Source organism: Sminthopsis crassicaudata, chromosome 1 (assembly GCF_048593235.1).
Source record: "Sminthopsis crassicaudata isolate SCR6 chromosome 1, ASM4859323v1, whole genome shotgun sequence".
NCBI classification, from domain to species: Eukaryota; Metazoa; Chordata; class Mammalia; order Dasyuromorphia; family Dasyuridae; genus Sminthopsis; species Sminthopsis crassicaudata.
This window is the reverse complement of record NC_133617.1, coordinates 213,516,713-213,539,654: the sequence shown is the minus strand read 5'-3', so window position 1 is coordinate 213,539,654 and position 22,942 is coordinate 213,516,713. Positions and strand designations below refer to the sequence as shown.

Below are 22,942 nucleotides of genomic sequence, written 5' to 3'. Positions count from 1 at the left end.
AGCTTTTCCAATATGTTTATGTCCAGAATTTTAAAAATAATAAAATAAAGCATAATTAGCTGATCTACTCTCACTACATTTTTAATGAATTTGGAAACCCACACATGAAATTAGGCTCTTTGGATGGGACAACAACTCTGGCCAAGCACTTGGCAGCCTAAATCTATGTGGATTTCCTTGCTATGTGTAAGAAATTGCTGTGGATATTTTTCTTGGTTTCAGGGCTTGAAGCACAAACCTCCATATACCATGGAACAGACACAGGGAAAGAATAATTCTAAAGAGAATTGATGGTGTCTTTTAGTTTCAAGTTCATATAAAGGCATGGACTTGAAAAAAGTATTACTTTTTAGCCGAAAAAGAAATACTGCTGCCGTGAAACTAGATTCTTTGTCAGTGATCCTATGAAAGCTGGTTACAACACACTAAAAAACAAAACAAAGCAGGAGTTGAGCACTAGTCTGCCTCCTGTTCTTCGATCTCACATTGCCAACAAATTATTAGACACTTTAAGCTAGATATCTTGCAGGCTTCTCAAATTCAATGTGTCCAAAAACCAGAATTCATCATTTTCCCCTAAAAAAACAAAAAAAACAAAAACAAAAACAAAAACTATCTCTCTCCCTAACTTGCTTAGATCAATTGAAGGTACTGACATTTCAGGGTGTGAAAAATATAAATTACATTATCTAAGGTTACTAACACATGCATAATTTCATATCCTTTTGCTCATGATTAATACTAATTGCTGATTTATGGGGTTATTTTCGCATAACACTCGAACTGCTTTACAGAACTATAAATTTTAATATACTTAAAAGCAATAGTTTCAGTGGCTCATAGATAATCACTTCTTGGAGAAGAACAAAGAATGAGAAATTTTTAGCCCTTTTGTTTAAAAACATTTTTTTAATGTTTCAGATTGCTCATATATGAAATAAAGTTTCTGTAAGATTATCTTTCACTTGATTTGAAGAATAATTTTACATAAGCCAAGTTGTTATAAGGCATTTTTTTTCTAACATGGGGATTGAAGTTTGTGGCAGTAGACTAATCCTGCCTCTGAAATTCAAGTTAAATAATGTTTGTTCAGAAGCAGCTGCTTGTTTAGGGGAATCCAAATACCTCCATTCCTTTTTTTCTTTTAATTTTATTTTTTAATACACATGCTTCTCACTTTTCCATTTTTTCTTTTATGCATTTAAGACAGCATTTGACCCATAATAAATTCTTAATAAATGATTATTTACTGCCTGGATAGTCTTTGCTCCATAGCCAGGTTAAAAAGATTCTATCTTTTAAAAATTATTTATTTTCAATACACATCACTTTATGTATTATGTTGGGAAAGAAAAATCAGAACACAAGGGAAAAATCATGATAGAGATAAAAAACAAACAAACAAAAAAAGAATTCACCATAGCCTGTGTTGATTTACATTCAGTTTCCTTAGGTTTTTTTTGTTTTTGTTTTTGTTTTCTGAATGGAGATGACATTTTCTGTCCAAAGTTTATTCCGTACCTTGGATCACTGTACCCCTGAGAAGAACCAAGTCTTTCATAGTTGATCATTGAACATTCTTTGTATTACTGTGTACAGTGTATTCCTGGTTTGCTCAGCATCTGATCATGTAAATATTTCCAGGCCTTTCTAAAATCACCTTGTTTACTATTTTTATAGAATAATAATATTCAATTATATTCATGCACAATTTATTTAGCTATTCCTCAATTGATGGACATCTACTCAGTTTCCAGTTCTTTACCACCACAAAAAAGAGCTGCTGCAAATATTTTTACACATGTGGGTCCTTTTCCCTTTATGACTTCTTGGGGATACAAACACAATAGTGGTACTTCTTTGTCAGAGGGTATGGACAGTTTTATAGCCCTTTGGGAATAGTTCCAAATTGTTTTCTAGAATAGTTGGATCATTTCTCAATTCCACCAACAATGTATAAGTTTTCCCACATCGTATCCAATATTCATCATTATTCTTTTCCTGCCATCTTAACCAGTCTGAGAGATATGAAATGGTACTTCCATTCCTTTTCAGGTGACTAACTAGACCATTAGCTGTCAGATGTTCTTCCTTAAATGATTTCTTCTTGTATTCCTTCATCCATCAACTGATGAAAAGTAAAAATTACTGTCATTATTCATGAGTATGTTTAATTGTTATATATTTATATGTGAAATGCCTCCTTACTTGAGCTGAATGTCTCATAATTATTTCATAAATAAAATAATAAGCTTAACTTAGAGGAAATAATGGCTTTATTCAAGGGTGCTTGATCTCATTGTAAAAGTTTACATTCGAGAATGTAAAGAATTCGTTTCTTGGTCTATCTGACATAGCAATTTTCAATAATAAATTCCTATATTAATGGTGGCCAGTATTTTCCTCTTTCAAAGGAACTAACTGGTTCTTACAAAATATGTAATTCTACTTTCCATCTTAGAAACCCATATGGGAAGAAGGGATTAATAGGTTTTATCTATATATATATATGTGTGTGTGTGTGTGTGTGTGTATGTGTGTTGCTTTATTGTGTAATAGTTATGGAAGTTTTAACTTGCCTGGATAGATTCTAACATCTTTAGTCCTTATTAAAATTGTGAACAGAGTCACTAAGTAAAAGTCTCTGGGTTGTTTTATTGGAGGAGTATTGTGAAAGTTTGCATTTTACTTTGATAACTTTTGTTGTTTTAATTTGAATTTCTCTACCACTCTACCATTAAGTGAGACTCATATGAAATTAATAAAAATTCATAGATATTTATTAATATTTCAGTTCAATTAATTAGGATCTCTTGTTTTTTCACATATTTAACAAATATTTATTAAGTGCTATGTTCAGGATCTCTACCCTCAGTTGTAGCCTAGATCAATATCCTATACTTCTTGAAAGCCTTGGAACAGTTTCTAAAGATGTAGGAAATAGAGACCCCATTTCTTTAGCCTCTTCATGAAATTAGTCAGTTTGATGAATTTGGCGGGGTGGGAGGGCAATTGTCAATTCTGATGGCCATTTGATAAGATGCACAGAAATCATGATGGAAATAAAGACAAATATCACAAATCCTTCAAGTCGTAACAATGAAATTCAATTGTTCTTATGTGGAATAAAAAGGAATAAGATATAGTCCCTGTTTTTTTGAAGTTTAGAAAAGTATTACATGTGTATAGTAATAACTATAAGTGAGATACAATGTAAAATTAAAGTAAGAAGTATAATAGCAGTTAAAAGTTAGCAAAGATCATCAGGTGAGAGGTGAGGAAGAAAAAAGCAGATAAGTATTTTTGGAAAAGGTTTGAGCAATAGACAGTTTTTGAAAAATGAGTAATGTGATGAGCTATCCTTTCAGAGTACCATTTTGGCAACAGTTTGTAAGATTTCAGGGAAAGAAAAAACTAAAGCATCAAAATTATTCAGGGAGTCATAATTAAGCAATAAATAATGAAGAAGAGTTGTGCAATGATAGAACAGAAAAGGGGACAGATTTAAGAAGTGGAAGTACTGATTGATGTAGACAAATGAAAGAGAGAGAAGAATCAAAGATAACTCCATTGGTTCAAGTCTGAGTGATTGGGAGATTGTCAAATTCCAAAATACCAAGGGGAAAGGAAGAAAAGATTCGATTGAGAAAATGAGTTGTCAAACAACAAAATTGTGTTTGGACTACTATAATATCCAGGTCAAAATAATTAAGTGATTATTGGAAATGCTAGCTTGAAGCTTTAGGGACATGTTCTATAACTTTTTTAAGATCATGCATCATATAAATAGAATGCACTAACAATATGCATTTATTTATTTATAAATTATGTACATATATAACCATAGTATGTATATTACAAAACATGTGTAAGATATTAAAAAAGGAAAAGGATGAAATAAAATAATATTTAAATAAATTTATTGTATTTAATGATATAAAATTTTTGCTACTATTAATAATTTTAGTGATGGGAAAATAAGTATTGCTTCATTATTTCTAAAAACCTGTTTAACACATTATGATACAACATTTCCAAAGCCTGGCTCTCAGTTGAGTCTGGTTCTATGTTTGCTTAATTTCAGTGCTTGGTTTTAATATGTAGTGGCTGCATATACTTAATCCTGATAATTATTTACTTTTCTTTTTTTAGGTATTTAATTTTTTTCTAAATAGTATTTTCCCAATTGCATGTAATGATAATTTTAATTTAGGTTTTTAATAAAAATTTTAATCCCAATTTTTCTTTTCATATATATATATATATATATATATATATATATATATATACACACACACACACACACACATATATATATATATACACACATACATATATGTATATATATACATATATATGTATATATATACACACACATATATATGAAAGCATGTGTAAAAATCTATTTCAATATTAGTTATGTTGTGAAAAGTTACAATTTACAAAAAGAAAAATAAACATAAAAACAAAGATTGAATATATTATGCTTTGATCTACATTCAAACTCCATCAGTTCTTTCTGTGGATATGGGGAGCATTTTCCATCATAAATCTTTTGGAATTGTCTTGAATTGTGTTGCTGAGAAGAATGAAGTCATATAGTTGATCACTGCACAATGTTATTGCTACAGTATACAAAGGACTCCTATTTTCATTCCACTTTTGCCTGATAGTCATTTTCCAATTACATCTAGCATCATACAAAAAATTTTGCTTAAATTTAGCTTATCTTAAATTTATCTATCTTCTCTGATGATGCTATTCACTTAGTCTTGTAAGAGGTTGCATTTTAAGATGTTTAACCAATGCGTTAAAAGCCATTGAACACTTTATTTAGAAAAGGTTTGAATTATGCTTGCAAATTATTCAAGTATAAATATGAATTTTAGTAAGTTATACATTTTCCTCATTTTCAGAAAAAAAAGTATTAATGTTTAAATGTCTTGTTAATCGTGATATCTTCATACAATAATTAGTATCTTAGGCCATACTAGATATTTGGGGTGGGATTCATAATTAAGGATAATAATTTGGAATATATATTTCAAATATTCATTTTGATTCAGTAATTTCAGTTTTATTCTTCTTATCAAATCTGATGATTAATTTTTCACCATGTAGTGTGACTGAGAAAGAGTTCATAATTGGATTAAGAGACTTGTCAACTATAACATTTTCTTATTTACCTGTATACAAATTATTTATATTATCTTTAACCCATAGATTCTTTAGAATAATTTTTAAATTGCCTATCAATATTATGAGGATTTAAGTTAAGACTAAGTAACATAATTAATAAGTCTATTTAACTGCCTACAAATAAATTCAATACATTGAAAATAAGCAAGTAAATATGAAACTGTAATCCCCTTCATTTGTTTAACTCTTAGTCATTCCTTGAGATATCTTGCCTGATTTACATTTATTTACATGATACACCATCTTTAAAACATTAATAGAGCACTTACTTAAAATTTCAAACTATCAACATAATGACTGAGAATGCCAGTTAAAATCTATATATTAATAGTAAAGCTTTAGGAAAAAAATTAGATTAAAAACAAAAGTCCTAATACTATCATCCAAAATTCTGATGTATCAAGTTTTATACTATTTTAAGGCTGGAGCTAAGGGATGTGTTATTGTGCCAAATTAGAACTGTAAATTAAATATCTATTTGCCAAAATTGTTAATCAAGTCACAGAAATGATGTATAATCCATCCTACTTCATGTGCAATTGATCATAATCTGTATAGACAAATCCCAAATATTCCCTTCTCTAACCCCAATTAGTGTTTTCTCTCTACTTGTAACTTTCAATCCATCAGCATATTTTATTTTGCTTTATACTTATTTGCATGTATCTTATTTCTTCCCAAAGATGACAACTCCTTGAATAAAGGGATTGTGCCTTATTTGTGCATCTCTCTCAGTACATAGAACAATGCTTAAAATAATTTATTTTTAATAAATTTATGAATTTTAATTTTGACATTAAGTGATTTACCCCTCAAAAAGCTAAAAGTTTTATTACTTTATTCATTTTTGGCATTTATCCAGATTGAATTATTATTATTTTCAATTAACAATAATATAATTATCTGTTGAGCTTTTACTATAACCTATATATTGTAAATTGTATGTATTTTGACTCATGGTGCATATAAATGCAATAAAAAAGGTAATTGCCTTAAGATAGATTTATTCTTCAGGGCTTTAGAATGATGGGTAAATTTATAATAATTGAAATATATTTGGCTTCTCTGATTACTGGAAGAAAAAAGTTATCCCATTAGATGAAGAATTACTTGAAACAACTCTCCTGTTACTGAAATCATTCTAATTATTTTTTACTTTTCAAAAATATTTGCTTTGGTTTACATTAAAAAATAAACAAAAAACAAATGAACAAATTAAAACAAATGTTCTCACAATATAGATCCAAAAGGGAACTTGAAAAATTATGTAATCAGGCTCAGTTGTGTTCCCTAACTTTAACCTCCTGTTTTAAAAAATCAGTCATGAGGCACTGACCATCCAGTTTATTGAAATACAAAATTCAGTAGTCATTTAATAAAATCATCAAGGTTAATTTCCAGAATCTGAGATTAAAAATTCAAAGTGTATTCAAAGACATGTAAGAGACACCATGATGAATAAGCATTAAAGATTATGTGTGACAAATAATTAGAACTTTGAATATTCTTTATATAGATTGCTTTGAAATTATTTGGTAACATTCAGTGTAATTTATTTTTCATTTAAGATGTCATACTTGTCATAGTTTTATCATAAATATTAAATTATTCACTGTCACTTGTTAATAAATCACACATCTTTGTTGAAAAAGAACATGATTTTTCTAATATTCTTAAGTCTTTTCCTTAAATAGAAACATCTGTAACAATGCATTCTTATTTGTTTAAGGGAAAATATCTGAAAGGTAGAAATATATGAGAACAGTTCATTTTTGTTTGACCAGGCATGTTCATAATTATTTCAATAGATTAAAAACCAATGATTTAAACTTGACAGGGAAAACTGATAATTCAACATAACTAAAATTCAAAAAAAATCAAATTTTTTAAAAAAAATTTTTAGGGGGAAAATGTGGCTTGACAGAAGTTTATATATATACATACACACACACACATATAAAATGTATAAAATGCGTCACATTGGAAATTGAATCATTAGAATCATTGTACTGAATCTTGGTCTATATTGCTATTAATTTGTCCATTTCAGCCTTTTAAGGACAATTACAAATAAGGGCATATGTAAAGAAGAATGAAAGAATAGCAAGAAATCTGAAAAACATGTCATACATAGAACATCTGAGGCATTTTGGAAGGTAAAATCACACATGTTCTAGTATGTTAAAAGCTATGTTAGAGGAGATAAGATCCTATACTGAGCTAGAAGGCAAAACTAGGATCAGTAGGAATTTTAGGGAGAAATTTAAGATCAGTTTTTTAAAATAATAATTGTATTTGTGTCACATAGCTGTCCTGTAAAATAGAGGAGATGAGTTGTATACTTGTATCCAACTCTTCATGACCCTATGTATCATATTCTTCATGGGGTTTTCTTGGCAAAGATAATGGGTGGTTTGCCATTTCCTCATCCAGCTGATTTTACAAATGAGGTGACTTACTGAGGGTTACACAGCTATCTGAAGGCAAATCATTATCATTACCAGCTGTTTGAAGCCAGATTTCCACTCATGTAAATGAGTCTTCCTTACTTTAGGTCCAGCACTCTATTCTCTGTGCCATCTAGCTGCCCTTAATCTTATTGTTACCAGTGAAGAAACTGAAACTAAGAGATACTAAATTACTTGTGAAGTTTTATATTTCCAATTGGTCTACATAAAAGTTAAAATGTATTTCTAAGTGGTTAGAATTTTTTTTTTAACTATTGAAATGTTAAATTGTCTAACTTCTAAAAGACTTCCCATATTTCTTATTTTTGAGCAATTGTGGGATATTCAAGACAAGTCTTCTAAAATATTAATTTTATCTTAAATTTTCTTGAATCTTTAGGTAGACATGCCCATTGATAAGTTTCCTGTTTTTTTGTGTTTTGTTTTGTTTTGTTTTGTTTTGTTTTGTTTTTGCTTGTGAGTATTTGAGTTTTAAAGGGTTTTAATACACTACAGTATAATAGAACTACATCTCCATTTCAATGAAGAATATAAATGGTAGATTATTATGTGTTAATACATAACCTCTGACATAGAAGAAAATGGAAAGTTTCAAAGCATTCAACTCATTAGGAACCAGGAAATTAAATCACACTAGATTTCTATGGTCAAATGTGGTGATTATGCTTATTTTCTCACCCACTCACACTCATTCCAAGCACCCTTTGTGTCCTTTCCCACTCATTTGTCCAGTCTTGTCTACTGTTTCTCTTTGATTCATGTGATAAGAATTTTTTGAATATTTTTTCTAATGCTGTATAAAGCAATTAATATTTTTTCACCTAGAGTTCCAACTTTTCTCCCTTCCTCTCTTTACCTTCCCTAAAATGGCAAGCAGTTTGATAAAGGTAAAAAAATGTGCAGTCATCCAAAATATTTTCTTAATTGAACTTGTAAAAATAAACACTTAGAAAAAATGAATAAATACAAAATAAAGTAAAAATAATATGCTTTGATCTGCATTCAGATATCATCAGTTTTCTCTGGAACTTCTTAGCATTTTTTTCATCATGAGACCTTTGCTAAGTCCTGGATCACTGTATTTCTAAGTATACCTAAGTCATTCACAGCTGATTATCATATAATATGTCTATTACTATATACAATGTGTTTCTAGTTATTCACTTCACTCTGCTTCAGTTTAGGGAAGTCTTTCAAGGATTTTCTGAAAGCATCCTGTCCCACATTTTTTAAAGCATGATAGTCTTTCATTGTGTTTATATACCAGAATTTTTTTTAGTCAATCCCCTAATGATCACAAAAAGATATATTATAAATATTTTGTACAAATAGATGTTTTTTTTTTCTTTTAAAATCCCTTTGGGGTATAGACCTAGTAATGGTAATTCTGATTAAAAGGATGTGCACAGATTTGTAGCCCTCTGGACATGGTTCCAAATTGCCCTCCCAGTTATTTGGATCAATTCACAGCTCCAAGGATACATCAGTGTTTTATAGAATTTTCCTACATCCTCTCCAACATTTATCATTTTCCTTTTCTGTCATATTAGCTAATCAAAGCTATTTTAACTTGAATTTCTCTAATAAATATTAATTTAGAGAATTTTTCACATGAATATAGAGAGCTTTGATTTATCTGAAAACTGCCAATTTATATATCTTTGACCATTTATCATTTAAGTGATTTAACTTTTGCCTACAATGCCCAACTTCTAGTTCTCATTTTGATTTACCTATTTTTACTTCTAATAACTAAAGTCTCCCCACTGTCAATATGTCCTTTAACCACACTTGCACATCTATCATATGATAATACAGTTTCTTCCAAATTCTTGTTGTCTTGTCTAAATAATTCATTTTTCCCTTTATTCATAATATTTTTGTCATCTACCTTATATTCTTTTTGCCAGACATCTATCAATATATTTTTGTTTTCCCTAAATAAAGTAGAAATCTTACATAAGGTAGAGCATAGAAGAACAGGAACATATGATATAGAATTTAAAATTCTGGATATAGAATTTAAATTTCTGGATATAGAATTTAAAATTCTGGATTTCTATTGCAGTCAAGTGCCAGCAGTGTTAACAAATGAGAATGTGATTTACTGGGAGTTAGAATTAAAGAACTTAATAAGTAGGCCCCTAGTTAGAAGAAGAGAAGAAACAAAGAAATAGATTCATTAAGATTTCAGAGCTGTATGAGCAAATCCCAGTGGGACAGAAATCTCAGCCAAGGTTTCTCAATGAAAGTTTTGGCTAGGAGATTAGTTTGCCATCTAGTAAAATGGAAAAGGCGACATAGGAACTTCTTAGTTTTGTGTAACTTCCTCCATAGTGTAAAGAAAATAGTTATACAACCAATCATCTCTTTACAGTGCTTAGACAAGAAAATCAAAAGGGTTATTTCACTATTTCAATGGATCTCTTATCTTTATTTTATGTAATTACAGAAGACCTTTTCATAAAGCATTTTTTTTTCTGTATTTTTCTATATGGCTTCAAGGATCATCCAACAAACTGAAGGCTTTGCTATATAGATATTTTGAAACAAAGAAAAATATTAAAATGATATACAGGGGGGCAGCTAGGTGGCACAGTGGAGAGAGAACCAGCCCTGAAATCATGAGGGCCTGAGTTCAAATCTGGTCTCAGACACTTAGCACTTCCTAGCTGTGTGACCCTGAGCAAGTCACTTAATCCCAATTGCCTCAGCAAAAACAACCAAATAAAAAACAAAACAAAAAATAGATACAGAATGTATTAGAATGGATTGATTATAAATATTTGTTAAATTGTATTAAATCTTTTTTTTTATTTTGTGTGCAATAAAATATCTAGTTTTTAGGTTTTCATTGTATATATTCAACTTTAGATTGTAATTGTACATCTAAAACATTGATTTCAAAGGACAGAAATCCTATATAGATAGTTAAATGTAAAACTCCTCAGTTTTCAAATGTGGTTTTCTCAAACAGATCTTATGTTTGTAATTCAATGCCACAAATTTTAGAAAGATGTAATACTCACTTTCACAATGCATCAGTTTAGATGGATCATTAATCAGCTGCATATTGTACAGTCAATGAGAGAAAATAAATTTGTTTCATCATATTTGCCCATCCCCTCCAAAATGCTTTAAAACATGGGACTTACTTTTCCTCCTATGCAAGGTATTCAAAAAGTTAAGAAAAAAGGTTTTTACAACTCAGAAAACTTTGTTTTCTGGCCAAGAGATTTAGTCTGTCCTTATTAGTGACATCTCTCTATATATTACATAATAAAACTATTTAAACTGTGATTTAGATCAAGTTGGTATTGACCTTTTTTGTATGAATTTTTTTTGTTGTTGTTCATTGAAGTACTAATTTTAATTGCATTGAAGAAAAATTCTAAAGTTAACAAGGTTAGAAATTTGTTAAATTTATCATTGGCTGTTCCTGAAAACTCCATAGTCTTAGATGCTGTATTTCTGGCATAATGTATAAGAACCAAGTATTTTATACATTAAAGTGAAATATAACCTATTGTATGAATACTTTTAATCTGTGAGTATAGGCCAAATTCTGTACTGTACTTAAAACCTGAGAGCTTCATAGATAAGGATATTTCATCAAAGAATCTAAGGCAAAATCCTATAATCTGAGCAATTCTCAAACTGAAATTGTTAAACTATACATAGTACCTTTAAAATGTGATTTTTACCACATGAACTAATTAATTAATTAATTGATAGTTTAAAAAACTTTTATTTTATGGTTGTAAGTTATATTCCTTCTGAATAAATTCTTAAATTTCTGCTATCATATATTTTTGGATATAACATTAAAGAGAGAGAAATCAATCTAATACAAGTGTGAGAAAAATATTTATTCATATATACAAACTTTCTTTTTTAATCATTTTAGTAATTTAGAATATGAAATTCTACATCATAGGTGACACATTCTCTTTAATGTAAAAAATGGAATCTTCATGCACCACTTTTGTAGGGCTCATTACTGACAATAAAAAGTATTTTTTAATCTGTTTTAAACCTTTGCTTTTGCTGTTCTATGTTCCAGTGTTGGTCCTTATGATTGTCACAATGAGAAGACGGAAAAAAGAACCACTGATTTTTGATGAGGAGAGAGATATTAGAGAAAATATTGTCCGTTATGATGACGAAGGTGGTGGTGAAGAAGACACAGAGGCTTTTGACATGGCTGCTTTGAGGAACCTGAATGTCATCCGAGATACCAAAACTCGAAGGGATGTGACACCAGAGATTCAATTCTTAAGTCGACCAACTTTTAAAAGTATTCCGGATAACGTCATTTTTAGGGAATTTATTTGGGAAAGATTAAAAGAAGCTGATATAGATCCCTGTGCTCCTCCTTATGATTCTCTACAGACATATGCCTTCGAAGGAAATGGTTCAGTAGCTGAGTCACTCAGTTCTTTAGATTCTATCAGCTCAAACTCTGATCAGAATTATGATTATCTTAGTGACTGGGGACCTCGTTTTAAAAGACTTGCTGATATGTATGGAACTGGCCAGGATGGCTTATATTCATAGCCTTGGGACCTTAATAGGAAATGCACTGAAGACAGACAAAACAAAACAAAAAAGAGCAAATACAAGCTCCACTTATTGGATTTAAAAAGGTGTAAATATTTCTTCATTTTTTAACCATTTAGGTTTTTGCCTTGGTGAAGCATATCTTCATTAGACTTGTTCTAGAGACTTCACTGACTATAGATGCTGAGCATTTGAAGGTATTTTGATAAAAATGAGATGCTCAGATGTATTTGAATAGATAGCAACCCTTATATACCTGCAAAGGCAACTAACTTCTCTGAATCAGTAGTGCACTGTGACCTTGATGAGCCAGTGATAACCCTGTAAATGCCTTCCCAGTATGACTATGTCTACATGTAAAGTTTATCTCTCCAATATGATGAATGGAAGAAAAAAATGTGGTGCCAATCTAAGAAGACTTAGTTTTTTATACCAAATCCTTTAGATGAACCCGCAACTTTCTGGCTCATGACATCTAGCAGAATTTTGTTACTTTTGACTAAAAAATCCAAATTACCAGGAATTCTTACAAATGCCTACCTAGATACACATTGTTTTTCCAGTTTACTCCCATCACTGAAAGAAACAAAATCCTCTAACATATATTGATGTAATTTATACTAAAATATATATACATGTCTATAAAGCATTATCTTCTAAAAATAATTTATGAAATTATCAAAATAAGATTAGGGAAAATATTCTCAAATTTAAAAATCATCCTTAAATGCCAGTGTAGGTATGGGGGAAAGTTGCTGTCTATTTGTTTTTTATTATCTCTTCTGATTTGTACAGGAGACTATACTTTTTTTTTTTTTTTTTTTGACACATGGTGTTATATTTATTTTGGAGCTCAAATTCCACAAAATTCAGGTCCATTTTACTGCCTCACAGTATTAAACTCATCAGAACATGCTGATTTTTCTCCAGTCTCAGCTACATGAAGGAAATGAAGCATAGAAATGGAGAAATTACAGTAAAGCAACCGAGCCCCATAGTCATTCATGTCTCAGAAAGGAACACAGCTACAAGGACACACAGTTGTTCTTCTGAGTCATTAGAATGGCTGAAATATTTAAATAAAGTATTTCTACCTTGTATTTTGGAAAGAAGACTACAGAGGAATGGGGAGTATCTTTGAATGGAAGATTGAATTTCCAAGGTCATAAGTTCTCTACACTCCTAAGACTTAAAAGAATTTGTTTTCCCTAGCGCCCCCCTACTTTGTTGTTGAAGCAGTTAATGAAAGACTGTTTGAAATGTTTTTCCTGTGTTAAAAAAATGTAATGCTATTAACTTCAGAATCCATCTTTAAAATCTGATGCAAATAAGTAAGTCACCCAAGGAATTAACTTCACAATGCATAATTTCTATACAGGTCTGGGAGTGCCAAAATGTGGTGGATAATTTCAGACAGTCAAAATACTATATAATTTTGAAATAGAATTTCTTAGAATAAGACAAATTTTTATGATTCCAATAATATTTATACCTATGAGCTTTCATGGTTTAATACTAGTTTATGATGCATATAATCAATTAAGGATTTTTTTTCTTCTCCCTTTACTTAAACAAACAAAAAAAATGTAGTTGAGTTACTAATAAATCCTGCAGATAGTGGGCACTGTGTAAAAATCGTGCTCTAAAAGAGCTTCTTTCTATATGAAATATGTGTTTAATACACATGCAAAAAAGTATCTATAAAGGAATCTGTAATTTTTGCAGAACATTATAAAAGAAGTATGTGAAAGTGGCCTTCAGATTCATCAAAATAAAAAAGTTCAACAAATGTAATTATCTGCAAATTTCTTTAATTTTAGTATAGCTTTCCAAGACAGTCATTTCATGAGTCATTAGGTCTGTTATAAATGTGTCAAAAACACATACATAAATACATATATACATACATACATACATAGACACATACATATAATTTAATAGTAGAACTGAAAGATATTATTGATGACTTTTAGTCAAAATGTAAGGTTTTCAATAAAAAAGGGTTGCAAAAAATGAAGCTTACCATGTTCAATAAAAGCAAAATTTGCTACAGGAATTATATAGGTGTTAAACCATCCAGGTGCTGAGAAAATAATTTTATAATAATCTTCTTGTTTGCAGGAAGCTAAGATAGTTTGGAATATTTGGATTATGATGTCAAAACTGCTAATTGTTACCCATATCATTAAATGAAATTCTGAGTATGTTATAAAAAAGAAATATCATTTATCTTTCTTTTCTTCCATTTAATAAGCATATACATTTTCTCATGCTTTTGCCTCTCCATATATGATCATAATGGAAGCAGAGAAATCAACTCTAATTTATTTAGTGCTCTGAAATTATTTTGTGAAAGTACTAGATATTTGGTGACTTGATGAGAGTCCTTGAACTTCTGTTCTCTCAAACACACCTGCTGAATAGAGGGTTACCTTTTTTGGGGTGTGGGGAAAAATTCCTTAAACTGAATGATAGGTATCATAGGTATGGGTCAATTATCTTTGTAAAAACAAAAAAGTTCACTGTAATTGTAGTGTTTTAGTTTTTGTTCTTTGTTTCTTGCAGACAATATATGAGCGATATCTAAAATCATTTGGAAACTACTAAATCGTTTCTCTGAACCAAGAAGGGAGTAATTGGTTATGAAGAACTAAAAGAATAATAACTAAATTACAACAGCTTAAAGGGTATCTGCAATGAAATGTCTGCCCTTATTCTTAAATATCTGTTCTTTCAGATAGTATGGCAATAAATTCCAGTAATATACTAATTTGCAAAGAATAATAAAAATAAAGCTGACAGTTGCATAGTGCTTGAAGAATTGTAAAATATTTTACCTGTATTATCTTGTTTGAGACTATGAAAACACTAGAACTTATAAGAGAAAGTTCTGCTTCATCTTCGAAATATGCAGATAACGAAGAGGACAAAAATTCTCTCTTAAATACTTTACTCTATATCCTCAATATAGGGTAGTAGTAATACATTCTGAGTAATAATAAAATAAAATAAAATGTTTCAGTATGGCTATTGGCTCAAGGAGGCAATAGGTTTATATAATCATATATTTACATAAATACATACACATGTACACATGTACATGAGTGTCATCTATGCATGTGCATGTATACTTACATATGCATATGTGTATGATATGACTATACCTATGTGTGTATACACAGACACATGTACACCAATATATCTCCTTTCTCCTATAGAACATAGATATATCTCACAGATAGCATTGCATAGTGGATAGAGAGCTTGCCTCAGTGCCTAGATGACTTGGGGTCAGTTCCTGTCTCTGATTCTTGCTAGAGCTGTGTGACTTTGGTGCCCCAGACAACTTTCTACAGAATAGTTGCCAATTTTCGCACAAACACTAAATCTGTGTATGTATGTATGTGTGTATATGTATATATATATATATATATATATATATATATATATATATATATATATATATATACATATATATATATATGTATATATATATATATATATATATATATATATATATATATATATATATACCTATTTCTATAAAGATATCTACATATAGAGTTGTAGATATTTCTAAATATAAAAAGTCAAAATATTTAATAAACTTAAAATTATACTTGATAAGTATGTACAGGTATCTTTCTATAACTTTATGATGTCCCAAAACAAAAATGTTATGTGTCTATCTTATTTGACTTGCTTCTATTAGTTTCATGGGATTTGACCTTGACACATAGCAGACTCTGAAAAATGTTTCTTGACCTGCTGATCTGAATTAAATTATTTCTCACCTACTATGACTACGTTAATTTTAGTCAGAGGAAGTATAATTCAAAATCAAGAAACTAAAAACAAACTTTCAAGAAAAAGAGGAATCAGGTATTTGAGTTAGTTTGCCAGGCCTATTTTTTGACAACAGAATTTCTGATAAGCAAAAGCAATGAACAGTGTAAAATAAAGAATCTAAGAACCAAGTGTCCAAAAGACAAGGAGAATGCTGTGATCTTGATTTGGAGAGGTTAATTTAAAAAAACAAGCCAATGACAGAAGAGAATGCCTTGGATCCTTAACTACCTATGTATACCTGTCAGGGAATCTGATCTTCTTTGTGATTTTAGATTGAAAGTTCATCCTATGTATTTAGTCACCTTAATTCTCTTGATAGTCTTGACATTTGGTTTTGTAGGAACACTTTGAAACATTCATGGAATATCATGTTATTTATAGTTAAATGCAAAAAGTTTGAATAAATACCCTCATGAGCACTGTATATATTTTATAAAATGTGCATAGTGTATTTGTTAAATTTCATATGCAGAAATAATTGCATTTGAAAATTAGCAGTTGGGATGTGCCTAAATTCAGAAAAAATCTTAAATGAGATGTAAATATACCGTTGAAAAAATTAAGTTAAAAATAATTGAATTAAACAATTTAAAGATTTTTTAATGACAAGGATGTTGTTTTTATTAATATTGGCTTTAAATACACCTGTTAACTCAATAAAATTATTGATTATTTTTAACTTCTTAAATAAGGCAAATTTTCTTTTATTAATTTCACTGAGTTTTAGCTTAAGTTCAATATTTAAACTATACTTGGGAAGGTGAACCATGTTAGTATGGTTAGCAAAAAACCAAGTCTACCAGAATCGAAGGCTGCCAGAAATAAATATAGATTTGCAAATAAGCCAGCTTTTGAACATAGGCAGTAAAACTATTTGATTTAATATGTCATGTACCAATATGGACATTTTTAGAGGAGGTGACTTTTTTATTGACTGGCTGTGTGGATAGCAATTATATGATCCCAAAATTGTAAAAGAAGTGTGAATATATATTTAATCAAGAAAAAATGGTAAGGGGGTGGTGTTGTGATCTAGCATATAATAGGTATTTTAAGAATAATGTTACCTGAGGATAAAAATAAAAGTGAAATATTAAGGCACAGTAAGTTCATCCTAGTGTTTTAATTCCCAACGTTTTTATTGTAGTTACCAATGCCTACATTCCCCCTCCTAATTCATTGTTCTAGAATGATAATGAATAACACAAGAAAATATTCATGGGATCATGTAAAATAAACCCAACAATCTAATAGAGACTGCTTAATCCTGAAATGTCTATGACAATTTGGCATATGACTGACTACTAGTCTGGGAATAAGATTTAATGCACCTTGGAAGAAAGCAAAATGGATATGAATTTCCAAAATTATATTTATTTAAATTATTTTGATATTTTAAGCAAAAGTTTTGAAGAACAAAGGAGTGACTGAAGTGTCCAGGGAGTTACCTTAAATATTCACTTCTTCCAATTCATGAAGCTTTTTCTTCAAGGGGCTTGCATGAAATATGAAAACAAAACAGTATAGAAGGTGACATTTTACCAACACATGGGGTAGGCCCTGTAGTGGAGTGCCATGACAATTGGCTTTGAAGTAAGACAATATGTGTTCAAATGTTGAATCTTTCACTCACTACAAATGGGATCTACCAAAGTCATATGGGTTGCCCTTTTTCTCCTTTGCTTATTCTGTAAAGTAAAGGAATTGGACTAGATGATTAAAGTTCTTTCCAGTTCTAAATCCTGTGATCTTAATTATTTCTGACTTGAGCCAAGAATCTGTTAAGGAAGGCACTTTCAATTTGCATTCCAGATATAGAAAGAATATATACATAGAATTTTAAAGTGGATAGCAATAAGATAAGCCAGTGCATGAATAAAATAAGTATATGCTCTTTTAAAAATTTATGAAAATATATATGGTTGGTAAGCCAAGAAAGCTCAGAGTTAACCATACATTGTTATAAAATGCATATTATCAAATAAACATTTAATTTCCAAATCAATTTAAAGGCATTTTAAAACTTCAGTTTGTGAACTACATATACTCTGCAATATCTGTATACCTAGAGAAATAAAAATATTTTCCCCATTTCAACTAGAATTACTTCAAATTGAGTAGATTATATATTTTCCTGAAATCTATATACCTGACCTATTTAGTACATACAATTGATGGAATAGTATTCTTCCCCAAAAGGAATTCCTACTTAATCAGATGATTATACAAAAGCTGATAAAATATCTAAATGTATATTGATCCAATAGAGCATAACAGTCAGAGTCAATTCACTCTGTCAGAGAAATCTATACTCATCAGAGGACTAATAAAGCAAAAGTCATTCCATTCAGAGATAACTTTATATTTTGTAATTGGCCTCTTGGTTCCCACAACGCTGTCTAAAAGGAAAATAGAAAATACAAATAGTAAGAGAAATAACTGTCATCAGTGAATCATAAGAAAAGTTGGTTATTCAAACTTGAGATAAGCATGTAAATCTTTGTTTTATTAATGTAAATGTAAAGTTATTAGGCACAAAACTTAGAAATAAAAAAAAAAACTAGATGATTCTAAACTGCACAGAAGGTGCTATGTTTCACTTGTCTTATTACATGAAAGTGTTCTGCACATTAATAAAAACATAACTGTAGTACTTATCTCTATCACTTTCACCTAAATTAACTGATATGATTAGGCTATTTTTTATTATTACATGATCATAAACATTTAAATTTGTGTAATGTATAATATTAATTATTGAAGTTGAATTACTAGCTTATAAATAGTTACAGTCAATATATAAGAAATTTCCAATGTTGTGTGACTCTTACCTGTGGATTGCTAATGTCTAAAGTAATGAAGTTGAGGTTCACCCTAGGTTCAATGAACATTTTAAGCAGGCTACAAAATTGTATCATGGAAAAGAAGTAATGTAAAAGATATTTAAAAGAAATATATGAAAAAGAAAATGTAAAGTTTACATACTTAGAGTGAGGGATAATTGATGGAAAACCTATATACTCCATTTTCTTTTTGTTCAATCACATGTAAACAAAAATATTTAACATTTTTTGAAATTTTTAGTTCCAGATTCTCTCCTTCCCTTCCTCCTATCCTTTTTCCCTGAGAAAGAAAGCAATTTGATATAAATTATACACATGTGGTCATGCACAACTTTTCTGTTACTCATGCTGCAAAAGAAAATGCAGAGCAAAATTAATAATAATAATGATGATTTTAATAAGTATACTTCAATCTTCATACACATTCCATCATTGTGTTCTCTGTAGGTAGATAGCAATTTATTTACTTATTTGTTTGTTGCTTTATCATAAGTCCTTAGGAATTGTCTTCGACTAACGTATTACTGAGAGTAGTTGAAGCATTATCAATTGAATATCAGACAATCAGTACAATAATTACAACAGAAAATTAAAAAAAATGTATTGGGTACAATGCATCTCTCTGCTCATTTCACTTTGAATCAGTTCATGTAAGTCCTACTTTTTTTCCCTAAAAACAGACTGCTCTTCATTTCTATAGCAAAAATAATATTCCATCACTATTATTTCCCACAATGTATACAGCCATTCTCCAATTGATGGACATTCTCTCAACTTCCAATTCTTTTCAGACACCACCATCACTAAGAGGAAAAAAAAATGCTATAAATACTTATTTTCAAAAAGTTGGTCTTTCCTTTTATTTATTTACTTTAAAAATCTTACTGGAATACGGATTAATTAGCGGTAGTGTTGGATAAAAGGATATGCATGATTTTATACCTTTTGGGGCATATTTCAAAATCATTCTCCAGAGTAGTTGAATCAGTTCACAGCTCCACAAACAGTGCAATAATGTGCCTGTTTTTCCACATCCACTTCAATATTTATTTTCGTGTTCTGTCATATTAGCTAATATAATAATATAATGTGGAATTTCAGAGTTCACTTATTCGAACTTCTCATTAATTTGTATTTCTTTTACTAAATGATTTAATTTGATTATTGATAATTTTTATTTCTTTTAAAATCTACCAGTTCATGACTTTTGAACATTTAATAATTTTGAAATAAATCATAGTCTTACAAATTTGATTTATTTCTCTATATATTTGAAAAAATTAAGTCTTTAAGAAACTTGCTCTCATCCCCCATTCCCTCCACTCCCAGTTTCTATTTCCTGCTTTCCTTTAATGTTCACTGTAATGGTTTTGCTTATGCAAATCTTTTTTAATGTCATATAGTCAAAGCTATTTGTTTCATATCCATAATGCTTTCTATTTTTTCTTTGGTTGTAAATTTTTATAACAAAGCAGTCAGATGAAATATTCCATGCCTCCCTAATTTGCTCATATTATCACCTTTTACATCTAAATCATACATCCATTTTGATTGATTTATCAGTTTGTTTCTTAGTACCATATTATTTTGATAATATTTTGATAAACAGTTTGTAATATAGTTTTTGATCTGGAATTTCAAGACCAGTTTTTCATATTTTTCTTTATTGATTCCTTTGAGATTCTTCACATTTTTTCTTCCAGATAAATAATTTTTTCTAACTCTAAAATGTAATTTAACTATAATTTCATTAATATGGCACTGAATATATAAATTAATTAAAATTAATTTTTATTAGATTGACTTGATCTACTTAATATATATACATATATATATATATATATATATATATATATATATTTCATTTGTTTGGATCAGAATTTACTTTTGTGGAATATTTTGTAATTGTGTTCATATAGTTCCTGGGTTTGTCTTGGCAAATTCCCAAGAATTTTATATTTTCCACAATTATTTTAAACGGAATAATTTATGTGGTTATGTTATATCCTGCAACTTTGCTGAAGTTGTTAATTAGTTCAAGAAGATCCTAAATTCATTCTCTAAATATACCTACAGTCTTTAAAGAGTAAGAGTTTTGTGCTCAATGTTAACCTTCAATTTCTTTTTCTTCTTTTATTGTTTTAGTTAACATATATAAACAAAAATATGGAATAATAGGCAATCTTTTTTCACCTCTGATCTTATTGGACAGGCTTCTAAATTATCTTCATAACATAATGATTGGTGATGGTTTTAGATACCACAGTGGTACCTTAGTACTCAGTGCTAATTGGTTGCAGAAGGCACAAGCAGTGGTCAAAATGACTAGTAATAAATGAATTTTTCCTAAAAAGAATATATCTCCAGTTGGCACTTTAATCATTCCTGATTAACGAATATTCTAAGAGAACAAATGGGGCTTCCACCTGTGAAGAAAACAAGATAGCCCAGTACAGAGGGACTCCTCCTTTCTTTACCAAACTCATTTCTGAAAGGAATCGACTTTTGTAGTCCGTCCCCCATTGCTCTTCAGTCTTCTTTGAAGAGGGTTCAGAAAGGTCTGGATATGACCACAGTTTTGCCCACTGCCTAAGGCTTGAGGTGACTCTGACATCATGCTGGTCTCATCTTTGCTTGAGTTCCCTTCTCTGCTATTCATGCCATCAAAGATGTTGCTTTTGCTGTTTCTCCTACTGAACACATCAGCTAATAGCATGATATTCCTTCCAGTATTTCTGTTTTGAGATCTGAGAAACTATATTCTGCAGCCATACTGCCCTTCAGAAACAGCTCACAACTTGTCTGCTGATGTACACAAACTCAGTACTGGGGGCTTCCTTCTGACAGATCTGTACATTTCCCACAGCTGAGGGCAATAACAGTGGTATTAGGAGCTGGGCAGCATGCCTAGCCAACTTCACATCTCTACAATTCAGTAAACAAGTGCTGAAGCATTTTTTTTTTCCTCATGGTAAAGCATCACAATAAGTTTTGAAGCAGATAAGTGCCAAAGTACCACTGTATTATCGATTTAAAGAAAACTCCATTTATTCCTATGCTTTCTGGTATTTTTTAAATAGGATGCATTTAGTTGGTTTCTTTCCATTTACTGAGATAACCACATTAATTTTTGTTTTTTGTTAATGATGTGGTCAATAATGTGCCCACTTTTCCTATTATTGAATCAGCTCTTAATTCTTGGTATGATTATGGTGTATTGCCCTAATATAAACTACTGTAATTTTTTGGCTAATATTTTATTTAAAATTTTTGCATTAATATTCATTAGAATATTGATCTATAATTTTTGTCCTCTGTTTTGACTATTCTTGGGTTAGATATCAATACCATATTTGTATCATAAAAAGGATTTGGTAGGTCTCCTTTTTTGCCATTTTCCCAAATAATTTATATAGTACTGGACTTTTTTCTTAAATATCTGACAAAAATGACTTGTAAATCCATCTGGTGCTAGGGATTTTTTTCTTAGAGAAATCACTAATGGCTTCTTGAATACCTATTCCTAAGAAAAAGCTATTAAATATTCTATTTCCTCAGCTTATGTTTTTGCAAATATATTGGTATATAATTAGGCAAAACATCTCTTAATAATTGATGTTATTTCATCTTACATGGTGGTATGATTCACTATCAATAACATTAAAAATGATTTGCTTTGTTAATATAATTTTTGTAAAAGCCACAGCTAATTTTATTAGTTCAATGATTTTCTTATTTTCAATTTATATTAATCTTAGCTTTAATTTTCAAGATTTCTCATTTTGTGTTTAAATAGGGGATACTAAAATTTTTTCAATGCTTTTTCATTTGTTGTTTTAGGTACATACTCAATTCACTGATTTGCTCTTTCTCTTTTATTAATGGAAGTCAATACTTTAGAGTATTTTCCCCTGCATACTGTTTTGCTTGAATTTTTAAATTTTGAAGTATTTTCTCATTTCTGTCATTGTATTTAATTAAATTGTTATTTCTATCATTCTTTAAAATCAGATTGTTTAGTTT

General features: G+C 29.7%; 1 protein-coding gene across 1 annotated transcript in view; it reads left to right on the top strand.

Annotated features, from left to right (window-relative positions):
• Positions 1-13,114, top strand: part of CDH7 (cadherin 7) — a 218,789-nt gene extending 205,675 nt beyond the window's left edge. The window contains exon 12 of the mRNA XM_074274278.1: positions 11,731-13,114. Coding sequence (XP_074130379.1) covers positions 11,731-12,224 — 494 coding nt within the window. The 3' untranslated portion in view covers positions 12,225-13,114. The remainder of the gene's footprint in view (positions 1-11,730) is intronic.
• Positions 13,115-22,942: the final 9,828 nt, after the last annotated feature.